The sequence below is a fragment of the Physeter macrocephalus genome, chromosome 21 (assembly GCF_002837175.3).
Source record: "Physeter macrocephalus isolate SW-GA chromosome 21, ASM283717v5, whole genome shotgun sequence".
In the NCBI taxonomy this organism is placed as follows: Eukaryota; Metazoa; Chordata; class Mammalia; order Artiodactyla; family Physeteridae; genus Physeter; species Physeter macrocephalus.
In genome coordinates, this window is record NC_041234.1 from 97320679 (window position 1) to 97336562 (window position 15884).

General features: G+C 38.9%; 1 protein-coding gene across 14 annotated transcripts in view; it reads right to left on the reverse strand.

Annotated features, from left to right (window-relative positions):
- Positions 1-15884, reverse strand: part of TENM1 (teneurin transmembrane protein 1) — an 813855-nt gene that overhangs the window by 300363 nt on the left and 497608 nt on the right. For all 14 annotated transcript variants that reach the window (XM_028482674.2, XM_028482672.2, XM_028482671.2 and 11 more), the window contains one exon: positions 5906-6058. In XM_028482674.2, coding sequence (XP_028338475.1) covers positions 5906-6058 — 153 coding nt within the window. The remainder of the gene's footprint in view (positions 1-5905; positions 6059-15884) is intronic.

The window sequence follows — 15884 nt, forward strand, 5'->3', positions numbered from 1 at the left end:
AGGAAATGACTTAAATCTACATAACACCCATACTCCATTTACTGTGCTTTTCCCGATACCCTCCCTTAACTGACTCCCCTCACATCTTTTGTTTTCAGATGAGATGGTATCTAAGGTGATGGCTTGGGTCATTTTGGGGAGGTGCTCAGTTTTCCTGGGTCTCTCCCATGAAAACAGGAGGTGCACATGTTATTTAACTTGCTTGTTTTTCTCCTATTTATCTTTCTTTTTATTACAAGGGGGTCTCAGCCAAGAACCTGAAGGGTAAAGGGAAAATTATTTTTCCTTCCCTGCAGAGCCAACTCTCCTTTTTTTTCAGAGGAGAAACTGGAGCCCAGACAGGTGAAGCTATAGTCACAGTTTGGTCCTGGCTGAAGCATCTTCATGACAGGCTATAAATTGTGTCATATCAATCAGCTATACGTTGTTTACATGGTCGTATATTCAGTAGACATTGACTAGAAAATGTCTTTTTTTTCCTTCAACTTTGCGGAGACAGATTTTGTAGGATGAACTTAAAAGAAATGTCACTTCCTCCCAAGGCCAGCCTTTTGCAAAAATTGTAAAGGAGATAAAGGTTGTCTTTAGTGTCCTTTAGTTTTCTGTCTCTCCACCCACCCTTTTTGTTCCTGGGCATCCAACCTGCAGGAATTCAGCACCCTCATCTACCCAATAAACTTCTTCCTCATTCAGATTGTTACTGACAATGTTGGATTTTACCTGAGCCCTATGCCCCTGGAAAACAAGAGTTGGTTAAGAGATTACCCCAACCTTTTGCTTTCAGATATCCTTCCACCCTTTTATGATTTAGGAAGTGGCTTACCACAAAACAAACAAATAAATAAGCAAAAATAACCGAACTGAAAACCCTTTTCCCTATGACTTATTAGAAAAAGCTCTCTGTCCATTCTTTCTCAGGACTCCCATAAGAATTGCACATGACTCCTTTGTCTACCTGTGACAAGGCTGAACACAGACCTTTCCCCTTTTGCTGAAACCTGCTGGAAAACCAGATACAGACCCTCTAATTTCCCGTTCTTTCATAAATAATTATCGGAGTTTAGAACTGTTTGTTCCCCTTCAACTAGCTAGACACAGAGAAAACATTTCCTGTTCATCTGACTCACTGAGATTTGCCCTGAGTACAAAACAATTCCAACTGTAAATCATCACGCTTGTAGCTCATGTACTCCTCCTATAAAAGCCTAAGGCAAAACTGATCTTTGAACCTGGGGTGCTCTCCCTATTGCAATAGCCTGAATAAAATTAATTTTCTTACCAGCTCAGTTTCTGTCTTTGATTCCCCCTTAGAAAACCTCTTTAGGAGTTTACATGTTTAGATTGTGTTACATTATTACAATAACAGAAGAGAAAACAGAAGAGGTGGAACCAGGAGTCCTTGGTTCTAGTCCCAGTTCTCTGTGTGTTCTTTTTTTTTTTTTTTAAATTTATTTATTTATTTATTTTTGGGTGTGTTGGGTCTTCGTTTCTGTGCGAGGGCTTTCTCTAGTTGCGGCGAGCGGGAGCTACTCTTCATTGCGGTGCGCGGGCCTCTCACTGTTGCGGCCTCTCTTCTTGTGGAGCACAGGCTCCAGACACACAGGCTCAGTAGTTGTGGCTCACGGGCCTAGTTGCTCCGCGGCATGTGGGATCTTCCCAGACCAGGGTTCGAAGCCGTGTCCCCTGCATTGGCGGGCAGATTCTCAACCACTGCGCCACCAGGGAAGCCCCCAATATTGGGTCTTGAAACTGTATGTCTTATAACTACTGGTGAAAGAAATCTCAGCAAGATAAGATGTAAAAAAACAAAAAACCCACCAAAACCTTTCCACTTTCCCTGCAGCTATGGGAAAGCAAACTCTAGTCTGCATCAGAAGCCCATCCTTGCAAGTGTTATTTCTAACCAAAGAGTTTTATGCAGCACCGTGACTTCAGAGATGGTTGCAATACTCCTTGGTAAAGTTTTTCTCTATCTCTTTATTTATTGACGTATAGTTGATTTACAACGTTGTGTTAACTTCTGCTGTACAGCGAAGTGAAAGGGTGAAAGCGAAAGGGACCACAAGGTCAATGCCACTGATGTGGCATAACTCAGGGGTAACATTTACAAGAAAGATGAGGTGACTGGTAAACCCTAGACTTGGGCAGCACGGAGACCCTGCCTGGGGACGCTTTGCTTAGAGGAGCAGCCAATTCACTGGACAGCAAAAGACAACAGAATATACAGAAGAGCCTAATGAATGCTTTAACACTCTGTCAAGCTAACTGGGCGATGTGAGGCTCAGTACCTGGAATGCACCAACCTGTGCGTTGCCTGTGTCATACAACCACTCCTCCCAGCAATGAAAGTTGGTCTATTAAAAATGGCGGGCACCCTGGGCAGTCCTGCAGGTGTTAGATACACTGCTTGTTTGCCTACCATGCTTGCCCATCCCGCTTATTCTGATTCCTGTGAGAAACAACCTCCTCAACACGCGCGCGCGCGCGGCTCACGGGCCTAGCTGCTCCGTGGCATGTGCGATCTTCCCAGACCAGGGCTCGAACCCGTGTCCCCTGCATTGGCAGGCGGATTCTCAACCACTGCGCCACCATCTCTGTGTGTTCTTGACCCCTCTGGACCTCAGTTTCTTCATCTTTAAATAATGATATTGGATTTGATAATCTTTAAGATTTTAACATTCTATACTGGTTGATAAATTACACTGTAATTATTTTCAGTTCAATTTATGGACCTTACATGACTCAGGTCTAGGAACAAGTCTTTCATTTGTTCATATCCCCTGCTCTGTTTAAACCAGCCGTTACCTAATATTTACAAGTTAAAGAGAAAGAGTGAGTTATGGCTAGTTTATAAGCTTCTAAGGTAGTAGGGCCTGTTTTAGTGCAATACTTTCAGTTTTACATTAGTGAACAATTGACAACTGATTTTTCTGGTAGATTCTGACATATGGCTGTGACTTATATCTTCTTTTTGAAATTACATTTAAATTATTCAAATAAATTTTAAAAAGAAAATTTTAGCATACTAAATATATATAATCAAATATTCTTTTTTTCTTTCATTTTGAAAATTAAGTGGTGAGAAAATTCTTTAATCTCCTAATGAGAAGCAGATACATATAGCTACTGTTAATGGGGAACCAATTCCAGTAGAATTTGATTATTTTTTAAGTGCCATTCTACTTATCCATGCCTTTGATGATGAAAGTGATGATAATTTAAAAATAATAGATGTTAAATTGGTAAGTAAAGAGAAATCAAACTTTAAAGAGAGAAAACATCTAAATCCTAAAGTAATCATTCATAAAAAAGTTGATGTCAGTTTGAAAGCAGGATCTATAGTATCTAATAGGATGCCAATACAAGGTAATTTTCCAATCATCTGACCCAATAATAATTATTTTGCTAAATTAAACAATGTGCTTGGCACTGTGCTATACGCCTTACATCCATTGTCTCACTTACTCCTTACAACCACTCTATGCGACAGGTACTATATTATCATCCGTATGTTGCAGGTGAGGACACTGGTTCAGCAAGGCTGTGTCAATTAACTGCCTGAGGTTGGAGTGCCAGCAAATGACAAAGTCAGTATTCAAAGCCAAACCTGACTCCAGAGTCCAGGCTCTTAACTACAGTGCTACATTGTTCAACCCTCTAGGAGAGTAAAGAAAACAGTGTAAAAAGAATAACCTGGTTTTCGAGTTTAGAACTGTATTTATGGGGTTGTGTGATGTCTAGAAAACTGTAAACGGATACAGGTGACCATCTGAAAATATCCTTATAGTATATTACAGCTTCTGCAAGCTTTGGTTTAGTATACACAGGACTTTATAAAAGAGGAGCTATGTTTTTACTTGGTAAGTAATACACATTAAAGACCTAATATAATACAACAGAACTATGATGTGCAGCTATTTTTAACGTTTTGTCCAGACTTCCATAAAAAGTCAGTTTAAGATAATAATTTGGTATATATGGCATCAACCTTTAATGATTTTTCTTAATAAAGAAATTGGTTTGGCCTGCTTGTTGTTGTAATTGAGCAGAAACTTGAAAACATTTTCCATTTATGAAACTTGTCACAACACATTAAAATACAGAATTTACCTAAAATCTATCATGAATAGACACTGGGGCTTTGTTTTCAGGGTGTAAAATGTCTTTTGTGGTTTTCATATATGTTTCATGTGTGGATTTCAGTATAATGCAGAAGTTAAGAGACAAGTCTCTGGAATCAGACCACCAGTTTCTAGCTCTGTGACCTTGGGCAAATGACTTAAACTCTCTGTGCTTCTATTCCTCATTTGGAAAATGAAGACCATAGCATTACTTTCATGATATAAATACATGTTTAGTGTCTGGAGTAACTCTTGGCACATGGTAACTGTTTAATACAATTTAGTCATCATCATCAAACTATTTTTTGGAAAGGAATTCTAGAAATCTGAATTAGAATTAAAAAATGAATATGCTCTGATGACAACTGTGTGATGACCTTCTGCTGTCTTGTATGCTTCATTTTCATCAAACAGATAATTCATGATTGATTTTCAGTGTGACTGGCAAAAAATATCCCTAAGCATATGATACCAAATGGTGGCTCTTGTACTTGCAGATATAAAGGAATCAAATAGCAGGAGAGAAGGTAAGGGAGAAAATGTCCCAGTGTATTCAGACCCTCTCCTCTGCCATTTCTGACCCCTGCACTACCCTCAGCCCCTCTCAGCAGCAACAATGAAATTGCTGGGAGAGTTCAGCCCAGGCTAGAAACAGTAATTCTAAAGGACATAAAGCAAACTGCACTGTGAATTGAAAACTGGAATAAACCATAATGTTTTCCTGAACCCTAAGCATTAATTTTTACTGAAGCATAGACCAAAGCAAAGTTCCTTTTTCAAAAGCAAACAAAAATAAAACAAAACCCACAAATAACTCCCCAGAAGGAACTAAAAACACAAGAGTAGTAATTGAAACAACTATAAAAATCTCTTATTTTCAACTAATGAACCAAAACTGATTTTCCACCTCTATAAAATTATAAGCTTCTTAATTTAAGGGTAGGGTTTGGGTCATTCATTCATTCATCTGTTTATCTTTAATCTAAAAATATTTAGGATAGTACTGGCTATACGTTTTGTTTTCAATTTCTACTTTTTGAATTGACATCCCGATATTTTACATGGCTCCAGGCCCTCTGTACTGTATCTTATATCAAGAGAAATCACAATACAAATTTTCAGTTATTTTCAATATTTGAATATTAAGACTAAGATCATTCAACATGAATAAAATGTTGGGACTGCTGGTACAGGACTGTGACATTTATTGTAAATGTCAGGTAGTTCAAGCTTATGTTGGTTAAATTTAACAATTCAGTACTCAAAGTGCTTTTCTCTTTTCCCCAACTAGGAAGAATTCATGTTTCCCAGCTAGGAAAAAAATTCATATTCCCCCACTTTGACATAAACATTCGCCCTTGTATTACACATAGAAGGCATTTTCTTATTTTAAACAGAAGAAATTTCCATATACCCTTTGTAAAGTGTTATATATAAATGCTGGGCTTGGACACAGAGAACTTAATCAAAATCCCACGTTGCTTCAGGGTACTTATATGCAAAATGCAATTTCCATTGTATTGAAACCTCCATCCTGTAAATATTTATCTATTTTCAAAATTGCCAACATATTTGAAAAGTTTAATTGGTTTATATTCAAGGCACTAGAGAAAGGAAAATCTGCTTTCACAAGACATTTACATGTATTTATTCTGTCCACGTAGAGTATTTCTTTCAAGTGATCATGAAATTTAATGTGAAGTGAAACCATCCCAGGTTTGGTTCTAATGACTAAATTAGAAGAAAAGTAATCAATAATCAATCAGTCACTTTGACCACTGTACCTTTTTTCTCTGATTTATTGGAAACTTTTCCTCCAATTGGAGAGTAAGTGGTATCCATGGATTCAGTCCCTCTGTTCCCCTTGCTAACTCCATTTTCATAGAGCTGTCCTTCAGCTGGTTGCAACTGCCAAGTCAGGCCGAACAAATGTACTGCTGCAAGAAAACAAGCCATACATGAACTTATTCCAGACTTGCCAAAAAGGTCTCTAAACGAGCTGTCCCTTTCCACCCAAAAATGCCATGAATGGTTTTCTTTCAGTTAGGCCAAGCAACCTGGAGTTGATACCCACATCACACATGTAGCGACTTTCCCAAACAGTGCTTAAAATTTTGAGGCTGAAGCTATCCCAGTGATAGCAGAAATTGAAATTTTGGTTAAGCAATTACAGTGGGATTGGACTCTGCTCCTCAGTGCTGTGACCCCTTCCTCTTCCATTTCCCTTAGTCGCCTAACTCTAGTTTGCACATGGAAACCGCAGAGTAACGGTGGACAGGCTATCGCGAGAACATGAGAGACCTTCTCTATGGCCCTCGTTCAATCCAATTCAGCAAATATTTCCTGAGTGCCTAGTATGCATAAGGTCCTATGATAGCTACTGCAGATGTTAACATCTAGATGCCTATTAGGGTAGGAGCTGGAAGTAATACAAGTATAAAATAATGATAATACACAGAATAACTGCGGTGATACAGGTTCAAACTGCTATCATAGGGCTTCCCTGGTGGCGCAGTGGTTGAGAATCTGCCTGCCAATGCAGAGCACACGGGTTCGATCCCTGGTCCAGGAAGATCCCACATGCTGCGGAGCAACTAAGCCCGTGCGCCACAACTACTGAGCCTGTGCTGTAGAGCCCGCGAGCCACAACTACTGAAGCCCGTGTGCCTAGAGCCCGTGCTCCACAACAAGAGAAGCCACCACAGTGAGAAGCCTCTGCACCGCAACGAAGAGTAGCCCCCACTCACCGCAACTAGAGAAAGCCCGCGTGCAGCAACGAAGACCCAACGTAGCCAAAAATAAATAAATTTAGTTTAAAAAATTGCTATCATAGGATTAAAAAATACTCAGTGTTGATCAGCATGCAGGAAAATGGGCACTCTCATACACTTTTATTTTTTTAAGTCAATCTTTTTTAAAAAAAGTTATTTATTTTATTTATTTATTTTTGGCTGCGTTGGGTCTTTGCTGCTGCGCGGGGGCTTTCTCTAGTTGCGGCGAGCGGGGGCTACTCTTCGTTGCGGTGCGTGGGCTTCTCACTGCGGTGGCTTCTCTTGTTGCAGAGCATGGGCTCTAGGCACCCAGGCTTTAGTAGTAGCTGTGGTGCACGGGCTCAGTAGTTGTGGCTCGGGGGCTCTAGAGTGCAGGCTCAGTGGTTGTGGCGCACAGGCTTAGTTGCTCCACGGCATGTGGGATCTTCCCAGACCACGGCTCGAACCCGTGTCCCCTGCACTGGCAGGCAGATTCTTAACCACTGCGCCACCAGGGAAGCCCTCTCATACAGTCTTGATGCGAGTATAAAAAACCAGTCACCTTTTGGAGGGTAATGTGGCACCATTTATTAAGAAAACTTGAAATTTGGCTTAATCTTTTAGCAAACAATTCAATTTCTATGAATTAGCTATGAATGTGTACCAAACTACAAGTCTATCCATTGTAACATTTAAAAACTAGTAGAAAGTTATGATCAATCTAAATATTCATCAAAAGGAGATTAATTAAATAACTGATGATATTATAAATAATAGAAGATTAAGCAGTTATTAAATCTTGTTGCAGAAGACTATGTAATGGCATGGGAAATATTTATGATGCATGAAATGAAAAACATCAGGCTACTAAACAGTATGAATAGTATGATCTACAGAGTGTGTGTGTGTGTGTGTGTGTGTGTGTGTGTGTGTGCGCACGCATATGTTGCTGTGTGGAGAGAGAGGGCTGGGAGGATGTATTGCAACATAGTAAAAGTATGCGGGGTTTATGGAGGATTTTAATTTTCTTCTTTATGATTTCTGTATTGTCTAAATTTTTTACAATGAACATGTGTGATGTTTGCCATCTGGGGAAAAAAGAAATTTTTGTTTTAAAAGAAATGGTTTAAAGGAACAATAGATTAAAATTGGCTTGGTTGATCAGGGATGATTTAATGAAGGAAGTAGGATTAGAGATAGACCTTGAAGGATATGTGGGGCAGGTGTCAACAATGGGTGGGGTGAGGGGGCAGGTTGAACAAAATATGACTTTGTAAAGCACAGGATGTATTTGAGGCAAAGGAAGTTGATGGGGTTGGTTGGAGTTTAGCTACGTATAGAAGTTAGTGGAAGTTAAGGCTGGAAGGGTAGATAAAGGCCATATTGCGGAGGACATTGAATGCCACACTTAGGTATTCGGATTCAATTTACTGGGCAACAGGGAGGCACTGCTATTTTCTGAGCAGATGAGGGGTATGATCAGTTTTCTTTAGGAAGATTAATTTAATAGCAATGAGGAACACTGACGGTTTCTAGGCAAATAAATGATATCATCAGAGCACCCTTTGTAGAAAGATAAATCCAGTAGTAGTGTGGAGAAGGATGGATTGGAGGCCTAAAGATGTGGCAAGAACACAAATTGGGATGGCACTGCAATAATCTAGGTGAAAAATGAGTGTCTCATTTAGGGCCGTGGCTGTGAGAATGCCAAGAAGGCGATTCCTTAAGGAGAAATTGCATAAATGTCATTTCAGGATTTGGCAACAAGCTCTGTGTATGAGTGGGTGGGTGTGTGCTTGCATGCTTGTGTATGTGTGTTGGTGTGCTGGGGACGGGCATAGGAAAGAGTGACAGAAAGGGAGGAATCCAAAACGGTTAAGGTTTTGAGCCTGATAAGAAAGCACTGTGGAACCATTAACAGAGTTAGGGAATTCGCACTTAGCTCAGCACTAGCTACAAATAGTTGGTGCTGGATATGTGTTTGTTGAATGCTTACTAGTTGGTTTGGGGAACGGTGAGGTGATGGGAGGAATACAATGAATTAATATTTGGAGATTCCAGGTTCCAGGGACTGATGGGCTATCTAGATAGTCATGTCAGACACAGGAGTTTGAAGTTCTGGAGAAATGTTAGGTCTAGGACAAGACCAGAATCACGCGTGCACATAAGCAACAGTTGAAGTGAGAGCAAATGAGATTACTGAGTGGAGAGAATGTTAGGAGAAAACAGTGCCTAGGAAAGAAGCTGGGGACATCCTTTATTTGTTTCCTTACTGCAATTTTCAAATCAACCAAATCTCACCAAAAGGCAAAAAAAAAAAAAAAAAAAAAGTGTATCTGTTCATAAGCCATCTCATATTTTTCTTTATGTTCCTAGGCAGACTGAAAGGGGCTAATTTATATGTCTAACACAAATACATAGCATATGAATTAGCAACCGAGAACAGGAAAGCTAGCCAGATAGCCTATTTAAAAATCATTCATCCACTTTTGGTTGAGCTAAAGAGATTTCTAACACCTACCTTCTAATTTATCCTTAAAACTTTTAAGCATTTAATTGGTTTCTACCCTTTTCTTTGGATTAAGGCCAGTACTGCCTGATGAATTTCTCTTGCAATTACTGGAAACCACTGAAACTCAAGTGATACTGGTTCTGAGTAAGGTACAGTATGGCATGCTAATAGAGCTATATTAGGGACATCCCTGAGATTTCCTTGCCAAAAGATTCAAAGTACAGTTGGTTTAACATCCTCGCTCCAATTAAAGGTATTTATCAGCTTTATAGAAAATTCAGTCTGCTCAGTCCCCTAATAATTTGAATATGATGGATATTAGAAGCTATATTGTTTGACTTTCTTGGTTCAGTTACTTTTTTGAAATTAGATGGGCCATAAGGAACAAAAGCCATAGTAGTTCTCATTTTGCAGGTCAAGGGGGCTATTTTATATACTTTATTAAGTTAAGCCAGCTTCCTGAGGGCACTTAACAATGAGAGAGAAAATACATGTGCTGAGGATCACTTCAAAATAATAAAATAAGGTTTAATTTTTCACCATCAAATGAAATGGACTGCTTCTAGCCAATCATGACAGATAAAGAGGTATGCACAATTAGTCAAATACCTTTTGAGGGTGGTAAAGCTTTATAATTTTTTGAGTTTACTTATGCCTTTTCTAGGCAATGAGCTGTTTGTAATGTACCCATTTTTTCTGTGATGTACCTATGTATGAATACATAATGAAAATTACTTGCTACAGACTATGGGTACTATGCCAAGGCTATGGGTCTTTTCTCTCCTCCAAACTGAACTTCCATATACTGAGTCGTGAAAGGAAATCAAAGAGTGCATTTATGTGCAGGGTAGACTGAGGTAACTAAATAACTCCAGTGTTTGAGTTCTGTTAGAAATAAATAATACTTTGTTCACACTAAGACCAATACATAAAACTATGTTGAACTTTGGGATATACCAACACACCACTAGAAAGCTATGGCAATACTTCTATTATGTAGAAAGATATGGCAATACTTCTATTATGGGGATGTATTTATTGATTCATTCAACAAGTATTTTCAAAGCATATGCTGAGAACACAGGGAATGTCGGGAATACAGGAAAAGGTAATAAACAGCCAGGCCTGCAAAGGTATTGGCTGACCCATATGGATGTTGGATGTAAACAACCAATATATCCTGACCAGGACCTACTGGCTGCATATCGGCCTTGGATGCATGAGGAAGATACAGAGTCCTTACCTTCTAGTAGATCACCATTCAGATCTATGCTATGTATTTGTAGCCACACTTTAAGCAAGTCCCCTAAACCCAAGTATAAACATTTTGAGCCCACTGGTTAGAAATAAGGGTACAACTGGTAATGAACAAACAGGGCAGTGTTAAGTTATATTCATATACTGATTCAACAAGAATTTCTTGAGTGCCTACTTTGTGCCAGGTACTGTTTTCCTAAGTTTACAGCAGTGAATTAAAAAAAAATCTCTACCCTCCCAGAACTCATGTAAGAGGGTGGTAAGTTAAGAGAGGCAGACAATGAATAAATATATGATGTAATATAATATGGCTATATAGAAACAAAGAAACAAATAAGTGAAATAATGTCCAGTAGTTACAAATGCTATAAAGGAAAAAAATAAGTCCGAGTAGTCAGGGAAGGTCTCTTGGAATAGGTAATATTTGAACCAAGATTTGAATGAAGTGAAGCCATATGAATATCTAGTTGAAAAACCTCCTAGGAAGAAGGAACAGCAATTACAGAAAACCCTGAAGTCTTGTACGGAGTATGTGAAGAACACTAAGGAGCTCAGTGTGGCCAGAGCTCAGTTAGGAAAGAGAAGAGTGGTAGGAAAACTCAAAAACAGGATTGGAACCATAATCCTGTTATCTCTGTGCTCTAACCAACTTCACAAACTGGTCACCACAAACTACAAATGAATAGAAAGTAATGAAACTAAAGTCACACATGCCCCAACATATACCTACAAATGAGCACTACTGGTTATGGTAGGTCTAATATAACTACTCCTGACCCCAAACAAAGTCAAAGCTCTTTTTCCTAAAGACATATATAAAAATATACATACTCAATGAGCAAGGCTGGACACTAGCCAGATCTCTCAGGAAGTACCAGTTCCGTTATTTGCACTTCACTGAAGTTCAATGGCCGGATAGAATGTGTCTGCCTATTCAGATATTCCGAGAGTAATGTCTTTTCAGCTGATTAAGAATGGCAGTCCCTAATGCTCTCCTCACAAATGTTCCTTAGTGCTGAGTCCTGTAGATTTTATAATTCTTATCCTTCTTGTTTTATCCGATTGCAAAGAGCTATGCTCTGAAATTACAAATTTATTACAAAGTTAAGGTAACAAATGGAGTATCTCGCTGTCCCCAATTGTCAAACTCAATCAAGCATCTTGGATCTCAAGGCAGCCTGACTTCATGAGAAGAAGCTCTTCTAAACTTGCATATTTCTATAGGCTGGAGCCTCCAAGCCTCTCTGCAGTTATTTTTTTATACTCTCTGTTAGGATGTTGGTCTTTGTTTCTCTTAAGTAAGACTGATGGTCTCTGGTAATGTTTATAATTGATAACGCTTCCCCATTCCATGCCCCTTCAAAAGGCAAATATTCACTTATAAGGGAGAGACTGCAGAAGTGCTTCAGAAGTAGATGTAGGAAATACATGCTGAATGACCTCGGTCTGTACTGTCTAATATGGCAGCCACTCACCACATGTGTCTATCAAGCATTTGAAATGTGGTTAGTCAAAGTCGAAGACTTCGTATGAAATTAAGAATGTAAATTATCCAATTAATAATTTTTATATTGATTACATGTTGAAGTGTTAATATTTTGGATATGTATTTCATTAAATTAAAAATATATTTAAATTAACTCCACCTGCTTCTTATTATTCTGTTTTTAATGTGGCAACTATAAAATTTAAAATTATATACGTGGTGTGGGTTGTATTTCTATTGGACAGTACTGATCTTGACTATCTAGAACATTTCACAAAGAGATATGGTGTTTCTCTTTTAGCACCTCGTTTATAGAACCCACCATGCTACGTTGAAGATACCTATTTAGATGAATGCCTCATCATTTTAAGCACTGAAAGGGCAGGTATCATGTCTTCTTCATCTTTTTGTCCCTGGTACCTAACTCAGCACCTGGGAGTCAAGAAGTACTCTTGCTTAAACACTGCTGATAGGACTGTAAAGTGGTAAATCGGCTTTGGAAAGCAATTTTGTGATTGCTATTGATTGCCTATCAAAATTTAAATTGGGGATGTTCCTTGACCAAGGAATTCTACTTCTAGGAATCTGCACTAAAGAAATAATCACATACAGGCATGCCTTGCTTTACTTCATTTCGCTTTATTATGCTTCCCAGCTATTGTATTTTTTACTAATTGAAGGTTTGTGGCCACCCTGTGTCCAGTAAGTCTATCAACACCATTTTTCCAACAGCATTTGCTCACTTCGTGTCTCTGTGTCACATTTTTGTAATTCTCACAATATTTCAAACTTTTTCATTCCTATTATATTTGTTGTGGTGATCTGTGATCAGTGATCTTTGATGTTACTACCTTAATTGCTTTGGGGTGCCATGAACCGTGCCCATATAAGACAGCAAACTTAATCGATAAATGTTGTGTATGTTCTGACTGCTCCATTGGCCATTCTCCCATCTCTCTTGCTCTCCTCCTGCCTCCCTATTCCCTGAGACACAGCAGTATTGAAACTGGACCAGTTAACCCTACAAAGTCCTCTGGGTGTGCAAGTGAAAGGAAGAGTCACATGTCGCTCACTTTAAATTAAAAGCTAGAAATGATTAAGGTTAGCAAGGAAGGCATGTTGAAAGCTGAGATAGGCCTTTTGTGCCAGTTAGCCAAGTTGTGAATGCAAAGGAAAAGTTCTTAAAGGAAATTAAAAGTGCTACTCCAGTGACCACGTGAATGATAAGAAAGCAAAACTGCCTTATTGCTGATTTGGAGAAAGTCTTAGTGGTCTGGATAGAAGATCAAACCAGCCACAATATTCCCTTAAGCCAAAGCCTGCTCCAGAGCAAGTCCTCCTCCTTTAATTCTATGAAGGCTGAGAGAGGTGAGGAAGCTGCGGAAGAAAAGTTTGAAGCCAGCAGAGGTTGGTTTGTCAGGTTTAAGGAAAGAAGCCATCTCCATAACAACAAAGTGCAAGGTGAAGCAGCAAGTGCTGATGTAGAAGCTGCAGCAAGTTATCCAGAAGAATTAGCTAAGATAATTAATGAGCTGGATACCTTAAACAACAGATTTTCAAAGTAGATGAAGCCTTCTATTGGAAGAAGATGCCATCTAGCACTTTCATAGCATGAGAGGAGAACTCAATGCCTGGCTTCAAAGCTTCGAAGGACAGGCTGACTCTCTTGTTAGGGAGTAATGCAGCTGGTAACTTCCAGTTGAAGTCAATGCTCATTTACCATTCTGAAAATCCTAGGGCCCTTAAGAATTATGCTAAATCAACCCAGTCTGTGCTCTATAAATGGAGGAACAAAGCCTGGATGACAGCACATCTGTTTACAACATGTTTTCTTGAATATCTTAAGCCCACTGTTGAGACCTACTGCTCAGAAAAAAAGATTCCTTTCAAAATATTCCTGCTCACTGACAATGCATGTGGTTACCCAAGAGCTCTGATGGAGATGTACAATGAGATTCATGTTGTTTGCATGCCTGCTAACACAACATCCATTCTGCAGTCCATGGATCAGGGAGTAATTTCAACTATCAAGTCTCACTATTTAAGAAATACATTTCATAAGGCTATAGCTGCCATAGATAGTGATTCTTCTGATGGATCTGGGCAAAGTAAATTAAAAACCTTCTGGATAGGATTCACCATTCTAGATGCCATTAAGAACATTTGTCACTCATGGGAGGAGGTCAAAATATCAAAATTAACAGGAGTTGAGAAGAAGTTGATTCCAACTCTCATGGATGACTTTGAGGGGTTCAAGACTTCAGTAGAGGAAGTAACTGTAGATGTGGTGGAAATAGCAAGAGAACTAGAATTAGAAGGGGAGCCTGAAGATGTGACTGAATTGCTACAATCTCATGATAATTCTTCAACAGAAGAGGAGTTGCTTTGTATGGATGGGCAAAGAAAGTGGTCTCTTACTACTAGAGCTAATCAATGAATTTGGTAAAGTAGCAGGGTACAAAATTAACACACAGAAATCTCTTGCATTCCTATACACTAATGATGAAAAATCTGAAAGAGGAATTTAGGAAACACTCCCTTTTACCATCGCAACAAAAAGAATAAAATACCTAGGAATAAACCTACTTAAGGAGACAAAAGACCTGTATGCAGAAAACCATAAGACACTGATGAAAGAAATTGAAGATGATACAAACAGATGGAGAGATATACCACGTTCTTGGATTGGAAGAATCAACATTGCGAAAATGACTATACTACCCGAAGCAATCTACAGATTCAGTGCAATCCCTATCAAACTACCAATGGCATTTTTCACAGAACGAGAACAAAAAATTTGACAATTTGCATGGAAACACAAAAGACGCTGAATAGCCAAAGCAATCTTGAGAAAGAAAAATGGAGCTGGAGGAATGAGGCCCCCTGACTTCAGACTATACTACAAAGCTACAGAAATCATGACAGTATGGTACTGGCACAAAAACAGAAATATAGGTCAATGGAACAGGATAGAAAGCCCAGAGATAAACCCACGCACATATGCTCAACTAATCTATGACAAAGGAGGCAAGGATATACAATGGAGAAAAGACAGTCTCTTCAATAAGTGGTGTTGGGAAAACTGGACAGCTACATGTGAAAGAATGAAATTAGAACACTGCCTAACACCATACACAAAAACAAACTCAAAATGGATTAAAGACCTACATGTAAGGTCAGACACTATCAAACTCTTAGAGGAAAACATAGGAAGAACACTCTATGACATATATCACAGCAAGATCCTTTTTGACCCACCTCCTAGAGAAATAGAAATAAAAACAAAAATAAACAAATGGGACCTAATGAAACTTAAAAGCTTTTGCACAGCAAAGGAAACCATAAACAAGATGAAAAGAGAACCCTCAGAATGGGAGAAAATATTTACAAATGAAGCAACTGACAAAGGATTAATCTCCAAAATTTACATGCAGCTCATGCAGCTCCATATCAAAAAAACAAACAACCCAATCCAAAATTGGGCAGAAGACATAAATAGACATTTCTCCAAAGAAGATATAAAGATTGACAACAAACACATGAAAGGATGCTTAACATCATTAATCATTAGAGAAATGCAAATCAAAACCACAATGAGGTATCACCTCACACCGATCAGAATGGCCATCATCAAAAAATCTAGAAACAATAAATGCTGGAGAGGGTGTGGAGAAAAGGGAACCCTCTTGCACTGTTGGTGGGAATGTAAATTGATACAACCACTATGGAGAACAGTATGGAGGTTCCTTAAAAAACTA